Source organism: Stegodyphus dumicola, chromosome 10 (genome assembly GCF_044657685.1).
Source record: "Stegodyphus dumicola isolate Sdum_Otavi_A_Nest chromosome 10, ASM4465768v1".
NCBI lineage: Eukaryota > Metazoa > Arthropoda > Arachnida > Araneae > Eresidae > Stegodyphus > Stegodyphus dumicola.
Genome location: NC_140777.1, coordinates 84,053,616 through 84,073,152, shown reverse-complemented (window position 1 = coordinate 84,073,152; position 19,537 = coordinate 84,053,616). Strand labels below are relative to the sequence as shown.

The following is a 19,537-nucleotide window of genomic DNA, read 5'->3' as shown; positions in this document are numbered from 1 at the left end:
AAGTAAATTACAGCAAACGTGTCTATTGCACATATTATTTATTATTATTTGTTTACTTGAAAAGTCAATAGTTTTTTTGGGGGGGGAAGGATGTAGGAGGTGGGAAAAATATGCAATGCCCTCGCCGGGCTGGAACCTTGGATTTCTTGAATATCTTTCCGATTATACCGAGAAGGCATGAGAAAAGAGGGAGAAAATACCTTACGTACTCGATGCATAAACAATGTGTTTCTTGTACATACAAAAATGTCGTTCTTATATATACTTTATTTATTTAATACATATAATTTATTTATTTAATGCATGCACTTAGTTAGAATTTTCATAGCATTTCTGAAATTTTCTGCTGTTATTAGTCCAAAGGGATTTGAATCCCGAAGGACTATTAGTTTCGTTTTGGCATTTTGCGTCGGACACATAAATGTCGGTTCACTTTTCAAACTGTTGCCACAAAATGTTAGAGTCCTGCATTATATTTGAAGAAATTAAATAATGAAAAATCTGCATAAATGTATGTATATTTCTCGTATTGTGATAAAACAACGGTACATAGAGTCATCGAATTTTGAATAACGTAATCCTCCAACGAATATGAGCATGTGGAAAACCAAATTTGAAATTTGAAATTTGTTTTAGGATCGATTTCCTATTTTTTAAAACTTTGACGAATTTTTGATTAACAAACTCAAGGATTTCAAAGCGAGCAATGGCAACGTTGTGCAGAAAAAAACATTTTTATCTCCAGCGCGTGAGTCTCTGTATCGGAAATTCTAAAGATATGCTCGTTTTAAAACTATTTTGCGATATTGCTGTTGCACTGGATCTTATAGTTTAAGTGCGAGGAACATGATATTTAATAAAGAAAGGTAACACACAAAATGTTAAAAAACGCCCCTTTGGACGTAATTTAAAATCTGAAACATTTCAGATTTTTTTTTTTTTTTTTTTGTTCAGTTTTTCTGATTTTATATTTTCTTGTGCAACTTTCAAAGAATTTTTCTTTTTCTTTTTTTTTTTTTACTGCTTGCATTTGGGGTATAAGTAGTAGTACATCTGGTTGGCTATCGGTGTGTGTGTGAATATGGCAAAGCCTCGAGGGCTATCTGCCTAAGAGGAGGGATGCCTTCGTGTAGGACTTTCTAAGGGAAACTGGCTCGTATACACGTTACACATGGGGAAAACCACGAAAACGCCTATGCAGCCAGCCCGTTCGCGGGATTCGAACCTCGGACCGAACTACCAGTGTTCAGCGACTTTACCGCTCGGCCGCTGGTGAGCCGGTTGGCTATCGGAAATCTGATGTTCGAATTCCAGGGAAGATATCTGTGATTTTTTATGTTTCCTGCTTCGAGTAACCTAATAATCCTACAAGCTAAATTTTTTGGTAGTGGAATATTACACGGTTTTCAATGTTATCTGGTTATTCATAGGAATAATCTCCGCTTTTCTGCTACATAAGTTACTCCAGAATCACAATATTTATATGTGGTTTAAGGCAACACTCGAATAACATACATAACTGCGGCCGGTATATCAAACAGCATTATAGTAATTTATTACAATACTTTTAACAAAATACAGTTTTCAAACTACTGTCAAATGAAATGCTTTTGAAAATGGATAACAAAATATCCCGGAATTACACGTTGCTTATCACTGACAGCAACATCGTGCATTAGCTATTGTCTTTTGCTAAAAAATATCTAATCAAGAAGGAAATTCTTTTCAGTGCAAAAGAATTAACAGATGGAAACATTCACACTCAGGACTGAAAACAGTAAATGAGAAAACATTTAAATGCATTGTTTTCTGGAATTACATTAAAAAGGCGTACAAAAGTCATAGGTTACAGAAATGTGCTTCAAAACATTTAATATGAAACTATGGCTGTATGCAAATACGCCTCAGTAATTATTTTAGAAAAAACGCTTATATTTTTATAGTGAAACATATCGTAATTTTTATTTATAAAAACCTGCAAGATATGCGTTTTCTGAAACAAAGCAAACAGTGATTAAAATATTTGTGGTTTCTAAAAGAAATATTAAAAAAACCAAATATAAAATCATTACAATATTTCATCTCTCAGCAATTTTCTAAACATATCCAGTAAGGATTAAACTGTCTTATAGCTTGTTAAAAGATATTTGAAAAAAAAAAAAAAATAAAATAAAATAAAATTACGTTTGTATGCCATTTTGTTTAATATTCCATTTTTATTACCACTTTTAATTTTTATAATAATTAAATTAAAAGTTCAGTTATCCGAAGAAATATTATTGGATTTATCGGAGTATTTAAAATTGAAAACTTGAAGAGAAATATAACTAGAGGTGTATTAAAAAGTATTTGGAACTCATACTTGCATTCGCATCAAATTAGAAGGACCACCAGCGGCCGAGCGGTAAAGTGGCTGAACACTGGTAGTTTAATCCGAGGTTTGAATACCGCGAACGGGCTGGCTGCATAGGTTTTTTTCGTTTTTTCCCCGTGTGTAACGTGTATAGGACCCAGTTTCCCTTAGAAAGTCCTCCACGAAGGCATCCCTCCCCGTAGGCAGATAGCCCTAGTGTGCTTTGCCATAATCTCAATAAACCAAATCAAACCAGATCGCATCAAATTAGCAGTTATTATTACAATTCTTTATGTAATAAATTGATTCAGCGCATTAGTTTTTAATACGACACTAGCTAATAATTTTAAGTAAAACCATAAATTTTAATAACGATTTAATTAGCAATTAGATGAGATTAAGCCGGATTTATAAAATTTACTACTTTAGTATTAAAATACTATTTCGTGTTTTAAAAACTAAACGTTTATGTCATACGTAGTTAAATAGAACATGTTTGGAAGACACCGTGTAATGTTTTTGGGATTTAACGTTTGATTACCAAATCATTCTTTCGATTCTTATCTTTTTTTTTTTTTTTACCTTTTTATTGATATCTCTCCTCTCGAGATGCTATAACTGAATCATAAAAGATGCTTATTCTCTTTAAAATATAAAATTTATATTTTATGTAACTTCAGAAATATAGTTACTCTAAATTTCCTAACTAATCCGACCCCGCTGCGTCAGAGCGTTAATTCGCTGAAAACTTGTAGTTTGGTGCAGGGTTCGTATTCCAGCAAAACGGGCTGGCTGCATGAGCGCTTTTGTCGTTTTCTCCCATGTGTAATGTGTATATAAGCCACTTACCCTTAGAAAGCTCTCCAGGAAGGCATTTATTTCCTTAGGCAGATAGCATTCGAGTGCTTTGCCATAGTTAAAATAAAACAAAACTAAAATCTTTATTTGTTTTAATGGAGAGTAGATAATTTAACACAGTAAAGTGTTTCAGAAATGACTACCTTTGGTTAGTTGCCATTATGGAGGACTATGTAAAGAATTTGATTCATTTTTATCCTACATATTATAACTGTCCAATGATAATCCATACAAGGATTTTCCTACAACATATCTAACAAAACAGAAAATTAAATGTTTAATAGCTCTTATCAATACAGGTATGATTAGTTAAATAGAATTCAAAGGCGTAACTTATTAATAGTAAAATATTCATTTTTATGTAGTTTCTCAGTTAATGGAAATTTTTGTCATAAATATTTATTACGTGATCGTAAACTTACAAAAATCAATTAAGTTTAATTCATTAACTATGAATTATTAATTTGATCATTTTCATTTGTAATAAATAAATCATTGATAAATAATTTTTAATAAATACATCATAATTCATGTATCTGGCAGAAGAAATTAAAATTTCCCAAATTTCGTAATAAATCCGTTTGACAATAAATTTAATGTATCCAATGCATGTAAAGAAATCTGTGCGACATTTTGGGGTAAAATAATGCGCTTTTTGATACTCACAAACTTTGTTTTCCTCACACTTCGCTCACCGTCTTTTATTTTAGTTTATCTGGCAGATGTGTATTTTCTCGTATTTAGGTTTAATTCTCGATAAGGCAACACATGATAAGAGATCTGGCATTTTCGAACCATGAAAAGGTGGCTGTAAAATATTGTTAGTAATTTTATAAAAACATTAACTAAATTTATTCAAAATTTAAATATAAATATCTTTTTCTGTACCTTATAGCTGATCCAAACTTACGAAATCTGACAGTCTGTAAACGAGGTATGTTTGTATATGATTATAAACTGTTGAATGCTGTAGACTATTTCTACTCATTGATACATTTGTATAGTAAGAATACGTTTACCAAGACACGTATATGTAACTATTATAATTTACGTAATTATGAGCTATAATATAATATTGGCTTATTTTTAGTACTCATTTCCCAGAAGTGTTACACGATGATTTATTCTGATATGTATGCAATATTTTTGAATAATTTACGTAATATTTTATTTTGAATATTTAATTGCATTCGGAATAAGTGTTTAAATAATATAATAATGTAAAATAAGTATTTCAACAATGCAATAATAAAAAAAAGATTTTAATAATATAATATATTCAAAGAATGTCTCAAAATAAGCTATTGTATAATTTTTCTGGATATATCATATATCGAAATATTTCTGAAATTTATTCAGAGTTAAAATATTTTCAAAATAATTTCAGGTATTTATATATTTAATAAATAAATAAAAGAGTTAACAATTTTATTCATGAAATAATTTACCGACTGCAATTAGATTTCAGATCCTTTATGCGTAATTCAAATTTTGTTTTAGTATTTGAAGAATTATCTTGTTGGCTGTTAAACGTAACCTGTTATTTTTGAAAGATGCTTACAAACTAAATGATTAATGATATAAATAATGCTATCTTATTTTTTCAGCTTTGCCATCATGATCATACGAATGATGTACGTTTTACCAATGATTCTTGGGCGAACCTATGATATTGAGAGAAAAACAGTGGGCGTAGATATATTTCCAAACGAAGATGTGCAAAACCCAAGAGTAAGACATTTTGTATTTAAATTATTTATATAAAATATCTTTACAGCATATTTATACAATATTTACATATATTATTTATGTAATACTTATTTATATTCTTTATAAAATATTTACATATATTACATTACATTATATTTATATTTATATAAAGATCCTTATTATTCTGTTTAATTATTACTCCTTTGCTAAAGACAAAATTTATAAGATCTTATCTGGAATAATAGACAGAGTACCATAACAGTACCAAGCTATGCGCATAATGCTACAAAGAGAATATTGTACAATTTTCTAAAGTTAAGTTGCGCGTAAACTATATAATACGTATTACAATCCCTTCCGCAATTTATTGGTGTTTAGCCTATAGAGTTTATAGTTGTTTAGCCTGTACTTTTATTCTGTCAATTTAAGTGTCGAGGGACCTAGTGAACAACTAAGCGAATAATCGCTTAAACCCAAGAACAGAAACGTAAACTTAAGAAGGGTTAATTACCCTTTATTTGTTCAAAGTAAGATTAACAGTCGGGTCCTTTCTCAGGGCGTACAGCAAAGCCTCCACTTGGGATTAAACTCAAAATGTAAGAAAGAAGACTAACCAATGAGTAAATAAAGAGATTTAGCCGAAGAATAACACAATTCTAAACTAGTTGGCCCGTAATATTAAATAAGCCAGCGAAGTATCAAAATGCACGTGATACGGCCGAGCGTAGTAACAGCTCCAATCACATTATGTTTCGGCTACGCGGGACTTGACGTCGAAAGGGACAATTCTCAGAACCCGCACAATTCCAGGAAACGCACGTAGCTAGGTGACCATTCTCACTTAAAAGACTTGATCACCAAACAGTAATCGGTTATCGCTCAAATCGGGATCACGTGATTCTTCAGAAGGAGAACTTTCGTCTGATTGGTTGTCTCTATCCGGGACCCGAGACATTTTCGGTGAGGTTGAAAAAATCCCGCGTAGCCTCAACATCGTTTTCGTAGCTAGGCAGAACTTTGTTTCGAGTGGGGCTCTTTTTCTTAGGAATCCTCCCGTTTAATCCAGTGCTACCAGAATCTCTTTTCTCAGAAAAGTCCCGTCTAGCAGGGACTGTAGCCATGTGTGATAACCTCTTTAGAGAGACGCGGCCCAAAGGCAAACGCGCACTACTCAGGAATCTTAACTCTCTCAGTTGAACTTGACTTAATACCATTCTCCTTTTCATTTGCATTTAACGAGATTCCAAAACCTCATTCTGGTGGGGATTTGTAAGCTAAAGCTAGAAAAGACAGGAAAAGTAAACTAAATTAAAATAACTGTTATAAAATGAAAATAAACCTTACAAGCCGTTAATAATTTCATTCATGTATGTTATTTTCTGTATCATCCCTTCATGCCCCTTTACCCAATAATATTCACATAAAATCCCCACAAACTGATCTCTTGGCATTCCAAAGGTTTCTAAATAAAGATAAACATCATTATCTGAAGTTTCAAAAAATGTGCAACGACTCTTTTCCTATGGCCTGGATCTTTGTTAAGTTCTGATACCGCATAAATTAAATGAATTTTTACATCCTGTGAATATGAAAAAAAAATGACTCCACTTGTGAACTTTATAAAGTGTAATAACCTCTTGTAGCTGAAATAACCCCATGGTCACCTACCTCTTTAGTATTAATATTACACTCCATTATATCATTATGATTCCAGTACTTATTATATTCATCTCATTATGTTTATCTGTATACTTATTACGTTTATCTGTTATTTTTGTTACACCCAAACAGACGTTCAATTTAATTTGTGAATTTCAAATTGTATTCAGACTATTTTGTGTAATCTCTTTATGTCCTAAATCATTATTATGTACGGTGGAATTGCACGATGTACCATTATATATAAACTCTAGATCCTTTGGAAAGCTTCAGTTGCCCATTTCCTGAATTTTTCTTCGTAAATTCTTATAAAGCTTGCACTTTTTCTCTTTTTTAGCCCAAAGGGTCAATTTGCCCAGAATGGCTATTAATTTCATTTTGGCATTTTGCGTTGATTCACTATAAACGGCAAATCACTTTTTAAATTTGTTGCCACCAAATATTAGAGCCCTGTATTATATTTAAGGAAATTAAACAATGAGGAATCTGTATAAATGTGCGTATGTTTCTCGCATTGTGATAAAACAACGGTACTTACAGCCATCCAATTCTGAATAATGTATGTCTCCGTCCAAACATGGGTAGCTAGAAGCCCAAAATTTGGAATTTGTTTTATTATCTATTTCATATTTTGCAAAGCATTTATGAGTTTTTGATGAAGAAACTCAACGATTTCAAAGTGAGCAATGGCCAGACTGTGTATCGGGAATTCTATAAAGATATGTTCTTTTAAATATTTTGTGATGTTGCTGTTGAATCGAATTTTATGGTTTATAAGGTATTTCTCCCGCCTTCTTAGCATGCCTTTGTAGTGTAGTGGTCAGCAAGCTGGGCGCATATTCCAGAGGTCCTTGTTCGATTCCCGGCGAGGGCGTTGCTCAGTTTTCATCTCTTCTGTTTCAAAAATAATTAATGACTCTACAGGTTTAAGTGAGAAGAACATGATATTTAATAAATAAAGGTAACACAAACGTCCCTTTGGGAATAATATAAAATCTGAAAGCTGTCAGTTTTTTTTTTTTTTTTTTTTTTTTTTTTTTTTTAAGAGTCAGTATGGGAAGGCATTACCAGTTAACCCATGGTACATCGTTGGTATCCCTAATACTTTTACGTGTACCTGTACCTGCGTCATCCTTTTCATCCATTTAAGGTAAATCATGAATTGCAGTTTTTGTACAAAATGCCAGATTTATAATGCTTACAGAGAGAGAGGATATTTAACAGAAGCCTTTTCAATAAATGAATTCTGCATTTCTAAATAATGCAAGAACTTCTGCATAGCAGTTCTTTACAAAATTATTCTAATTCCGTAAATTGTATTCAGATTTTAACCTGATTTGAAAGAAAAATTACAGAAATCATGAAAAAGGGTAAAAGTTTTTATGATAGTGAAAAATGTCTTCAGTGGCACATAATTTTCAACTTTTTAAAAATTTTTCAGATTATTGAAGAAACATTCTATACTTCCAGTTTTAAAACTATTGAAACTTCTTCGGATGTAAAGGAATTTTTATCTGTCAAAGGTGATTTGTCTCTTGGTATCAAAGCTGGAATGTTTACATTCAGAGGAATGGGCTCATATGTGAAGGACAGTATCAACGCTCACAATTCCGTGGACATCCTAACCAAAGTTAGCTACAGAACAGTAAGCAACTTACATTATAAATGCATTTATTTAGCACTAAGCCTAAGGAAAACTCAAAATATTTCTAAATCACCATATATCATTCCCTCATACTACAAAATTGAAATAAAAATGAAAAAGATTTGTTTAGTAGTGTTGGTAGCATAATTTTAAACACTCATCTGCAGTGCAAGAGGTTCTATACGTTCGGGATTATTGACGAAGAGCTATATTTTTATTCATTGATAACATTAATAAAAAAAAACCTGATGCGGACACCGCATGACCTCCTTATACGGCCTATTAAATTATACAAATTTCTGAATCATTTAAACTTATTGCTTCTAATTAGTCTAACTTAATTAGCCTATTTATCAAGGTAAGCTGAAAAGGACATCAAAAATTGATTGAAAAAATTTTGAAATTTAATATCCCAGTCGACATTTTCGTACGGAGTCTTTATTTTTATTTTTCATAGCAAATATAAAACTGTCCCAAATATAAGTATAGAAACAGAGATACTGCATAAAAGTTAGATTTCGTTATTTACTCAATTTATTTTTAAAAATTGTTCATAGGTAAGACAGAGTATTTTCGTCATTTAAAGCACTTCTGTAATTGGAAGTATATGACTACGACCAACGATTGCGAAATTTATTTAAGCTAGGTAAAGGGAATGTAGGTATATATGTATATACATATATATGTAATCAAATTAATGAAATGAAAATATCTCCAATTAATGGTGCAAATTTAGCTCAAATTAGGAATATATATATATATTCTAAATAGAAGTCTTTACTTCACGTAATTTAGTCTCCCACTTTCACGTAATTTAGTTGTTGTTAATTGATGATAGATTGGTTTATCCTCTTGATAAGTTGATTAATTTCCGATCAATGACAATGGCTACTTTTCCAATAATTCAAATTTTTACTTTTGATTTTTTTTTTTTCCTTTTTTTTTTTTTTTTTTTTTTTTAGGATTTTTCTTTACAATTTTTATGTGTTTAATGCAATAAAGGTCTACATAATACTAATTTAAATTACTAATTAAAATACTAAATAAAAAATTTTATAATTCAGGGTTTTAATCGAATTTTAATTCCTTGGAGATGGTATATAAAAAGCTTTCTAATTACATATATATATATATTTTGGTATTGCCGATTATTATACTTTACTGACCATTAAAGTAAAATATAGTGGTGCATAAGTAGATGTTATAGCAGTCCGATATACAAAATTTCAATGTTCTACAGCTAAACGTTTTTGAGTTATGCGAGATGCATTCATTCTTACACGCCAACAGACGGCATGAAAAACACCATTTTACAATCCGTTTTGGAAAAAAGAGTAATTTATTCTCTCCGTACGTACAGACGTCACGTAAAATATTGTCTAAATGGATATGGGAATGAATATTTCCGTTGAAATATGGCACCTGAAATTCTCGCGATTACAATACTTTCTTTACTTCATTCAAGGAAAAATTACAAATATCTTTGTTAAGCTGCAGTGTTGTAATTTATGTCAGAAATTAAAAATCACATAACTTTCTTGCATGCTATTTATTAGCCCATTTTTAAATAAATCGTGTTTCTTTTCTAAACATCTGTAATACTTACCAGTATCAAAAGTTAAATTTTGTTTCTCTTAATTTCCTGATTGATTTAAATTCATAGGCTTCTCTCTGATCAATTTGTAATCTTCTTGATTAATCTGTTGTTTTTTGATCAATGTACTGCTATGAATCTAAAAATTACGTGAGCCAGTTGTTTCAATATTCAATAGCATTAAAACTATTTCGAATTTTCAAGTTATAAGTTTTAAGAAAGAAATAATAATAATCACATAAAGACAATGGAAATTTAATTATGAAATTATTATTTGATTTAAATATAAAGGAGGGGAAGGATAGTAGTTTACCTCTAAAAGAGCTGAAAATAAATAGGGAACGAAAGTATTTAATATGTTAATGGACAAATAATCTTTAAAGTACCAATACCTACCTGTATCTTCTTCTTTTTAAGCACATACTTTATTTATTTTTAAGGTTTTTAGTCCAAAGGGATTTGAATCCCGAAGAACTATTAGTTTCGTTTTGGCATTTTGCGTCGGACTCATAAATGTCGGTTCACTTTTCAAACTGTTGCCACAAAATGTTAGAGTCCTGCATTATATTTGAAGAAATTAAATAATGAAAAATCTGCATAAATGTATGTATATTTCTCGTATTGTGATAAAACAACGGTACCTAGAGTCATCGAATTTCGAATAACGTAATCCTCCAACGAATATGAGCATGTGGAAGACCAAATTTGAAATTTGAAATTTGTTTTATGATCGATTTCCTATTTTTTAAAACTTTGACGAATTTTTGATTAACAAACTCAAGGATTTCGAAGCGAGCAATGGCAACGTTGTGCAGAAAAAACATTTTTATCTCCAGCGCGTGAGTCTCTGTATCGGAAATTCTAAAGATATGCTCGTTTTAAAACTATTTTGCGATATTGCTGTTGCACTGGATCTTATGGTTTAAGTGCGAGGAACATGATATTTAATAAAGAAAGGTAACACACAAAATGTTAAAAAACGTCCCTTTGGACGTAATTTAAAATCTGAAACATTTCAGATTTTGCTTTTTTTAAATTTTTTATTTTTTATAATATTTTTACTGATATTTAAAAAAAAGAAATATAACTGTCGCAAATGTTTAACGTCAATTAATTATTGCAGATTTACTTAAAACACGTGAAACGAAGTAATTTTTTTTCCCCAAATCCACGTATATCATAGGTGTAAATGGGACGAGAAGGAAGCTTTATAATTTTAAGCATTTATGTTCTATCAAACTATTATTATAAATAACTATATAAATTATTATTAATTTACGAACTTGTGATTCTATCTGACGTCTGCAATGACTAAAACAATTGGAATAACTACACGATAATCATGAGTACTTTAATGTATTTACTGCGGACAACAATTAGGTATATCAAATGCACACTACGAAAAAAGAAATTGGGGCAGTTCTATATCTTCCATTCTACTGGCTCCATTGACGAAATTCAAATTGCATTTTCATGTCTCGAAAGCGCGACTTAGGATATATATTAAATTTATATATAGCATGGCTCTAATATAGGTATTTTAACACAAAATCAGACATTTTCTGACATGATATGCCAACATTTTTCAATTTTTCGATTCTACGACTCAAATTATGCCAAACTGCCAAGTTTTGTAAAAATCGCAAGAGTAGTTTTTGAAAAAATAGCTTTCAAAATTCTAGCTCCTCAATGTTAATTGAGTTTGGTATATATTTGTTAATATTTCTTTTTTTTATTAAACTTATTTTATTCTTCCTCTCACATTTCGGAATTCAGATTCATTCCAAATAAAATTCGCCCGTTTTTTATGATTTATTTTTAAAATTTGTATTTTTAAATAATTTTTGTAAACTTTTCGAAACAAATTTTGAATTATAACCTGTAAAATCTTCTGTAAAAACACCATCTTAAAAGTAGATGTATTTCTAGGCACATCTGCAAAAATTTAGAGTTTTTTTATTCAAAATGTTCTATGATATACAGGAATTTCCATATTGTCGCGTTTTGAAATTTGGCATATTTGTTTTAAGCGATAATAACGCCAAATGTGGTTTAGGCACTTTGTTAAAATTATTTGAAAGTATGAAAGATGACTTTTTCTTCGGTTGTCTGCAATGGAAAGAGAAGAATTGAAATATGAAAAAACATTGGCATGTCAATTCAGATAAAGTCCGATTTTGTGTCAAAATACCTTAATAAGTTTTAGAATAATGCTATAAATAAATCTAATATATATGTTCTAACTCACGCTTTTGAGATATGAAAAACGCAATTTGAATTTCGTCAATCGGCCAGCAGAGCAGATATATAGAACTGTTCCTTTTTTTCTTTTACGCAGTGTACAGTCACTAATCCTTCAAACGCATTTTCTTTTTGTTTTATCTTTTTTGCTTTCTCTTTTGTTTCTTTTTTTGTTTTTATTTGTTTTTTTCAGGTGTCTAGAAGTTTACCTCATTCTGCCAAACCTGTACCTTATTGGAAAAAAATGGGAAAAGAATATCTTGGAACTCATTATGTGCAAAGTGTTCTCTACGGCGGGGATCTCATAGCTTGTATACGTTTTAAGGCCTCCAAAGCAGAATACCTTCAAGATATTCGAGCTACAATCAAGACATCTTTGGAAGGTGGCAGTGCTTTAGACCTCGTAGGAGAAGGTTAGTTCTATTGTAAATAAGGTCTTAAAAGAGAAAAGTAAGTACCAACAAATTGTCTTAACTGACAAGCTATTAAAAAAGCTGTTCTTGGAAATTTTATTGTAATTTTAAGACACGCCTTAGGATGCATTAAAATACCTTAAATATATAATATAATTGAAATAATATGGTAAAATTTCCTCATCGTGATTAAAGCGCGATGATGATTAAAATGATTAAAATTCCTCAAGTAATACACTTCCATCCACAAGTTAAGGAACAGCACGGTTTTCAAAGCTCACCATTACGAAAATGTCAGTAACGTGTAAATTCACAGCTCATATGCATGACAGTAACGAAGTTTAAAAAAATATGCAAAAACAATAGCTACTACTTTTATTTTATAGAAATGAATACTTATATAAGTATTCATTTATATAAGTATTCATATATTTATATAAGTATTCATATATAACTCCTATATAGGACTTGAAGAAAAAAAATGCAAAAATTGTAATTTTTTATTTTTTCCCCACAAGCGTTAGTCTTCAGTTGTTATTGCAGTTTCGTGGACAATATCCAGGAAAGTCTATTAATATCCAGGAGAAGTCGTTTGCCCGATCTGTTGAGGTGGCGGCGATCAAATGGATGGAAATGAGGACGTCACAACCAGATGCTGCTAGACGTTTCAATGTCTCTCGTACTATGGTTTACCGACTATGGAATCAGTTCGAAGCCGAGAATTCAGTGTCTGGAAGACATCTTTTAGGCAGGCCTAGAGTTACAACACCTGCGAGAGACTGTTATTTACCTCTTTCGTCTCGAAGGAGTGTAAAGACATTAGGTATATTTAATGCAGGAGAGCTGAAAAATGAGCAATGCCCTCGCTGGGACTCGAACCACGGACCTCTCGAATATGCATCGAGCGTGCTGACCAATACATCACGAAGGCATGCTAAGAAAGCGGAAGAAATACCTTATAGGAGCAGTAACGTTACTGTGCCTCAGCTCAGATCATTTATCATAGCAGATCATTTAGTGGCAACAGGAACAAGAATCTCAGTTACTACAGTGCACAGACGCTTGCAAGACGAGCAGCTGTTTGTGTTCCCTTTACCGAGGACACGGAGGTGCCCATTTATGTTGGGCAAGATAAGGTGTCTCCTGGACCAGTCATAGTCAACAATGAATGTCAGTTCTCTTCAGAGATGAGTCCAGGTTCACATTGGAGAAAGATTCAGGTAGTCAGCTGTTCTGAAGGGAACAACGCACCAGAGGAAAAAAAAATCCCACAATTTGAAAAGACACCGTTACAAAGCTGTTGGAATGATGGTTTCAGCTGGGATCTCTCTCGGTGGTCACATTGACCTGCTGGTGTTCCATGGAGGAACTTTGACCGATGTGAGATATCGAGACGAGATCCTTGATCAATATATCCGCCCATATGCCGCTGCTGTTGGTCCTGGATTACTTCTGATGGACGACAATTCGTGACCGCATCGAGCTCGAGTTTCTGAAGAATATCTTGAGGGTTACGGTTTGGAGCGGATGGAATGGCTAGCTCAATCCACAGACCTGAATTCGATAGAGCATCTTTGGGACTGCTTTGGGAGATAGGTTGCTGCTTTAAGTCCTCCTGCAAGGTCGTTAGATGTGCTTGAACAAGGATTACTCCGTGTCTGGTCATTGCTTCCTATTTCTTTGACCGACAACTTAATTGACAGCGTGTAACTTCAATTAACAACCGACAACTTAATTAACAGAGTGTAATGTATTGCCGCTAGGGGTGGACACATTCCTTATTAGAACCCATTTTTGTAATTTTACTACCCCCGTTTTACCTCAAAAAACTGTCATATACTGTTTCTTCAAGACTGGATTTCTCTGAAGAGTGTAATGTTTTGTTGTAACTCATGTTTCTGTTGAACTATATAAATATTCTATGTCGCATTGATTAAAGAACTGTTTAGTGAACATGTTCTGTAAATTTCTTTTAATATGTTTCTTCATTCTCAAATTAGACCCCTAAAACATGTTGTTCCTTAACGTTTGGAGGGCAGTGTATTTCATCCAGAAGAAAGTTTTCTGTGGAATATCAGAGGAAGCAAGTTTGAATAGCCTATAAGAGTGTGATATTTAAAATCTTTAGCTGTAATAACTTTCTTAATTCATCTGACAGTTCATAAGATTGAAGGCAGCTTCAAAGATGCTTCCCGCAGTATACCATTTCAGTTTTGAGTTATTGCTGACAAGTAACTGAACAAAAGCATTTATTGATAACTAATAATCTATGAATTAATACCAGATGCAAAATAAGAAAGATTTTAATTTCTGTACATTTCTGGTACAAACACTTGCATTAAATTTGATAAAAATTGGATATATTCTACAGGTTTTCCACTTCTACATTCTAAATGAACATTTTATTAGTGTCTCGACATACTGTTCATGCTTAAAGAAATGACTACAGCGTAGACTATAGCAGTGTAGAATAAAACTATAGTCTCTCTCAGTAATGCTATAAAATCTGCTTAAGTAAATAGTTCATTATTTCTTCACTAATTAAAATATACCTAATAAATCCAGTTTCAGTCCGTATTCTGCCAAGAACATCTGGTATAACGCTTGCAGTTGTTTGAAAGCTTTTGTATTTGTGACAATTAAGATTGTTAATTCTTTTTTCCCAATAAATCTTATTTTTGACGAAGCCCCAAAAAATGAAATCTAACGAGGTAAGATCAGGACCTTTTATGGACCTCTCCGGACCTTTTATGGTCTCCTCCTCTTTTATTTGAAGATACCTCTCCGACAATTCCCTTATCCGGAAAGAGACGATTCAACTCTTCTTCCGTGATTCACAAAGATACACCATCTTATTGGCTTAAGGTCTACAACTTAACATCTTCGTCTTCCATTTGCTCTATCTGCAACATGTCCAAATTAACATATAAGTTTACATTAGTTAATGTACTAGCCATTGACTGTATAGGTATATACTAGCCATGACTGAAGAGAATCTCGATTGTGTTCATACATAATGCGTGGCTTGTGCGTGTTACAAAATCACATGCAAGATTTGAGCTATTGATTTGAAGATAGCATATTTTAGTCCATTTCACCAATACAAACTTCACACGGACCTCATGAAACACCACCATTCATTTTGAAGACACAATGTGTTGTGCTTTCATACGAAGTTAAATGCTAAATCTTCGATGAAATGGACAGAGGAACGGTGAGCTAACTATTGCTCTACAACAATATATGAAAGACGTGCTATTTTTTATTCCACCCATATGAATCCTTTCCTAAAGGTGATTGATTGGTTGGATGCGTTTACCTAGAGTCGACTGCAGGATCTTCAAAATGCCGGACTAATATCCTAACCCAGGCTTTGACAACCCTTTTTGGCTAAGGGTCAAAGTCAACCCAAAAGTGTGTATTATAAAGACGTTTCGGGTCAGTGGTATTTTCATTTTAGAACAGTTTTTCTTGATAAATAAACAATATAAATTTTATTGAGGAAATAATGGATCGGCGTTGCAAAACTTAAAATTTCTCTTTGAAATTATGTTACAATTTTTATATTTTAAAACTAAAAATGCATGTTCATTACTGCAACGTTTTAATGAAACAAAGTTGTTGCTCTTATTATTTATTTTTGATTTATTTTTTATGTATTCTTCAAGTGCTCGTGACATATTTATGTTTTATACTTTACTTTTATATGATATACTTTATTTTAGGAACTCAACTGAGTGACTTGAAATTATGAAATGGGTCAATCGGTGACCCGCAGCCCATAAGTTGCTGAAGCCTTTACTAACTGCTGCATATGGAAGGAAAGCTTTTATTTATGATAAATTTATAAAGTATTGCATAAAGGGGAAAGATTAATGACAATACCTTTAAATTCGGCTCAAACAGAATTTTATATTAAATATGTAATAGGCATGATAAAAACTTTAGTATTTATTTTAAGCTATTTTATTAAAAAAATACCGGAAAACAATTATTCTGCGTTTGTACTAGAATAAATTTCATCGCTTTGAACAAATTTCAACTAAAACATGATAGCAAATTTTTTCTCAGTATCATCGTAACGTTCTTTCATTCAGAATAATCACATAAAATATTTACAGTACATATTTATTTAAAATTAAAAATCTATTACCTAGTCACCTTCGAAGCAAGACCAACCGGAACATACTGTAATACTTCTTTGGCGAAATGAAGCCACTCCAATGATGGAACACAGCAATAACTTTTATTTAACACTCAAAAATGGCGACGTACAAACAAGAAGAGAAAACATATTCTATCATTTAAAAATAAATTACATTCTTCGTGCGAGAGTCGCACGAGGCACTTGAGTCTGGATTCAAATATTGCCATTCACAAATACCTTAATGTTCATCTATTTAAATTATTTAATCTACAAGATTTTAATATTATTTAAAGCTGTTACAACCTCTCCCCCAACGGAGAGACTTTTACCGAAGGGAAAAATTCTGTAAATTTCGAAAGTTTGTAAGCTCGGCTTGCTCGATTGCTTAAAGAGAAAAGGTTATTTCTCTTATAAATTTCTAAATTTCAGGCCAAAAAATTTTAAGTTTTAAACAATACTTTTACACCACATTTAAAAAGAAAGAAATGGAGAACGTTCAAATACATTAGTTGAGCATACATTAAATAATAAAATTTTTTCTAAACGTGGTTACATACACTAAGAGTTGCATTACTTAATTCTACTCAGAACATCTACGTTCTTGTGCAAAGATCCTTTGCGATGAATGACCTTAAAATTATAAGGTTGTAATGAGAGTGCCCAGCGCATCAATCTAGAGTTACATTTGGCGTTGGATTGTAGCCATACCAAAGGATTATGATCAGTTTGAATCAAGAATTCTTGCTGACCATCCAGATAAAAATGCAGTTTCTTGATAGCGTAGATGATAGCAGCGCAGTCCTTTTCAGTAGTACAATAATTCTTTTCAAACTTAGTAAATTTTTTGCTTATATACAAGATAGGATGTTCACGTTGTTCATCATCTAATTGGCATAGTACTATACCCATGCCATTGTCTGAGGCATCGGTTTGTACAATAAACCTTTTATCAAAATCGGGAGCATACAGAATTGGTTTCTTGCATATCAACTCTTTTAAATTTTTAAAAGCTTTGTCACATATTTTAGACCATTGTATATTTCCTTTTTTTTTGTTACCCCCTTCAAAGCGACTGTGAGGGGTGAAGCAATTTCTGAAAATCTCGGTATGTACTGGCGATAATACCCTACCAGTCCTAAGAAAGCACGTACTTCTGTTTTGGTTTTAGGTGTAGGATACTCCTTTACAGCCAGGATCTTTACTTCATCCGGGGTTCGTTGTCCTTGTCCCACAACATAGCCTAGGTATCTCACTTGATCTTGTGCAAATTTACACTTTGATGGTTTTAGTCGTAAATTTGCTTTCTGTATTCTTTCTAGAACAGAAGTTAAGTTTTTAAGGTGCTCTTCCCAGTTTTCTGAGTAAATGGCAATGTCATCCAGGTATGGTACAGCGAAACCTTCGCATCCAGCCAGGACTTTAGTCATAACTTTGCTAAAAAAATATGGGGCATTTTTTAATCCAAAGGGTAAACGTAGAGGCCTGAAACTTCCAAAACTAGTTACAAATGTTGCATATCTTTGGGCTCTTTCTGTTAACGGAATTTGCCAGTAGCCTCTAGATAAATCTAATAGGGTAATATATTTTGCTTTTGCTACAGTTTCGATACGTTCTTCAATATTAGGCAAAGGATAGTATTCAGTTTTAGTAACAGCATTGAGTTTACGATAATCAATACAAGGCCGAGGATCCTTTGATGAAGATTCTATCAAAATCATGGGAGATGTATAGTCCGATTCTCCCGGCTCTATAATTTTAAGATCGAGCATTTTCTGTATTTCCTTTTTGAGAATTTCAGTCTGTCGGGGTGACAGTCTGTATGGCTTTATTTGTATTGGTTCGTTATTTAATAGCTCAATATCGTGACAAACTAAGTTTGTTAGTCCAGGATTATTTGAAAAACAACCAGAATATTTCCATAAAATCTTTCGTAAATCTTCTATTTGCTCGGATTTCAACCTTTTCTCGAGTTCATTCTCCTCTATGATGTCCGAGAAATTTAATATACTTGGATTGGAAGGTAAACGAGGAATGTCCATTTCTAAGTCTCCTTCCACTTCAGTTATCATATTAATCATTTCTGGTCTTTTGTAATATGGTTTAAGCATGTTAATGTGATATACTTGATTTGGCTCATTTTGTTCCTCGAACCTTACAATATAATTGGTTTCTGAAATTTTCTGCTCTATTTTTCCAGGTCCTTTCCACTGTACTTCTAGTTTATTTTGACGATTCGTTGATAAAACAAGAACTAAATCTCCTCTAGCAAATTCTCTTTTCACTGCGTTTTGATCGTACCATGTTTTCCTCCGTTGTTGAGCTTCTTTCATGTTTTCCACGGCAAGTTCTTGGCATTTCTTCATTCGATTAATAAGTTCGAAAACGTAACTGACAACATTATTACTTTCTTCAATCGGTTCTAGCCACTGCTCATAAAGTACAGTGACTGGCGTTCGTAGGTTTTTGCCATGAACTAATTCTGCTGGTGTAAAACCAGTGCTTTCGTGTGTGACTGTTCTGAGAGCAAAAAGAACTGATGGTAGATAATTCTCCCAATCCGAAGTCGCTCCTATACATACGACTCTTAACACCCTTTTTAGCGTTCTATGGAATCGCTCAACGGGATTACTCTGCGGATGATACACAGAGCTTCTTACATGTTTAATGCCGAAACGCTCCAAAAATTCCTCTGTCAAAACACTGACGAAAGAGGTCCCCTGATCTGTTTGGATCACTTTTGGGAAACCCATACGACTGAAAATCTGTAAGAAAGCATCAATCACAGATGGCGAAGAAATGTCTGTCCCCGCTACAGCATCTGGATATTTGGACGACATACACAGAGCTGTAATAATATATTTTTTTCCAGTCTTTGAAATAGGTAGCGGACCAACGGCATAGACATTTATTTTAGTGA

General features: G+C 32.5%; 1 protein-coding gene across 1 annotated transcript in view; it reads left to right on the top strand.

The window, feature by feature from the left end:
• The first annotated feature begins 3,965 nt into the window (after window positions 1-3,965).
• LOC118187892 (uncharacterized) overlaps window positions 3,966-19,537 on the top strand; it is a 42,069-nt gene continuing 26,497 nt past the window's right edge. The window contains exons 1-5 of the mRNA XM_085825179.1: window positions 3,966-4,015; window positions 4,107-4,145; window positions 4,819-4,942; window positions 8,022-8,225; window positions 12,254-12,473. Coding sequence (XP_085681305.1) covers window positions 4,829-4,942; window positions 8,022-8,225; window positions 12,254-12,473 — 538 coding nt within the window. The 5' untranslated portion in view covers window positions 3,966-4,015; window positions 4,107-4,145; window positions 4,819-4,828. The remainder of the gene's footprint in view (window positions 4,016-4,106; window positions 4,146-4,818; window positions 4,943-8,021; window positions 8,226-12,253; window positions 12,474-19,537) is intronic.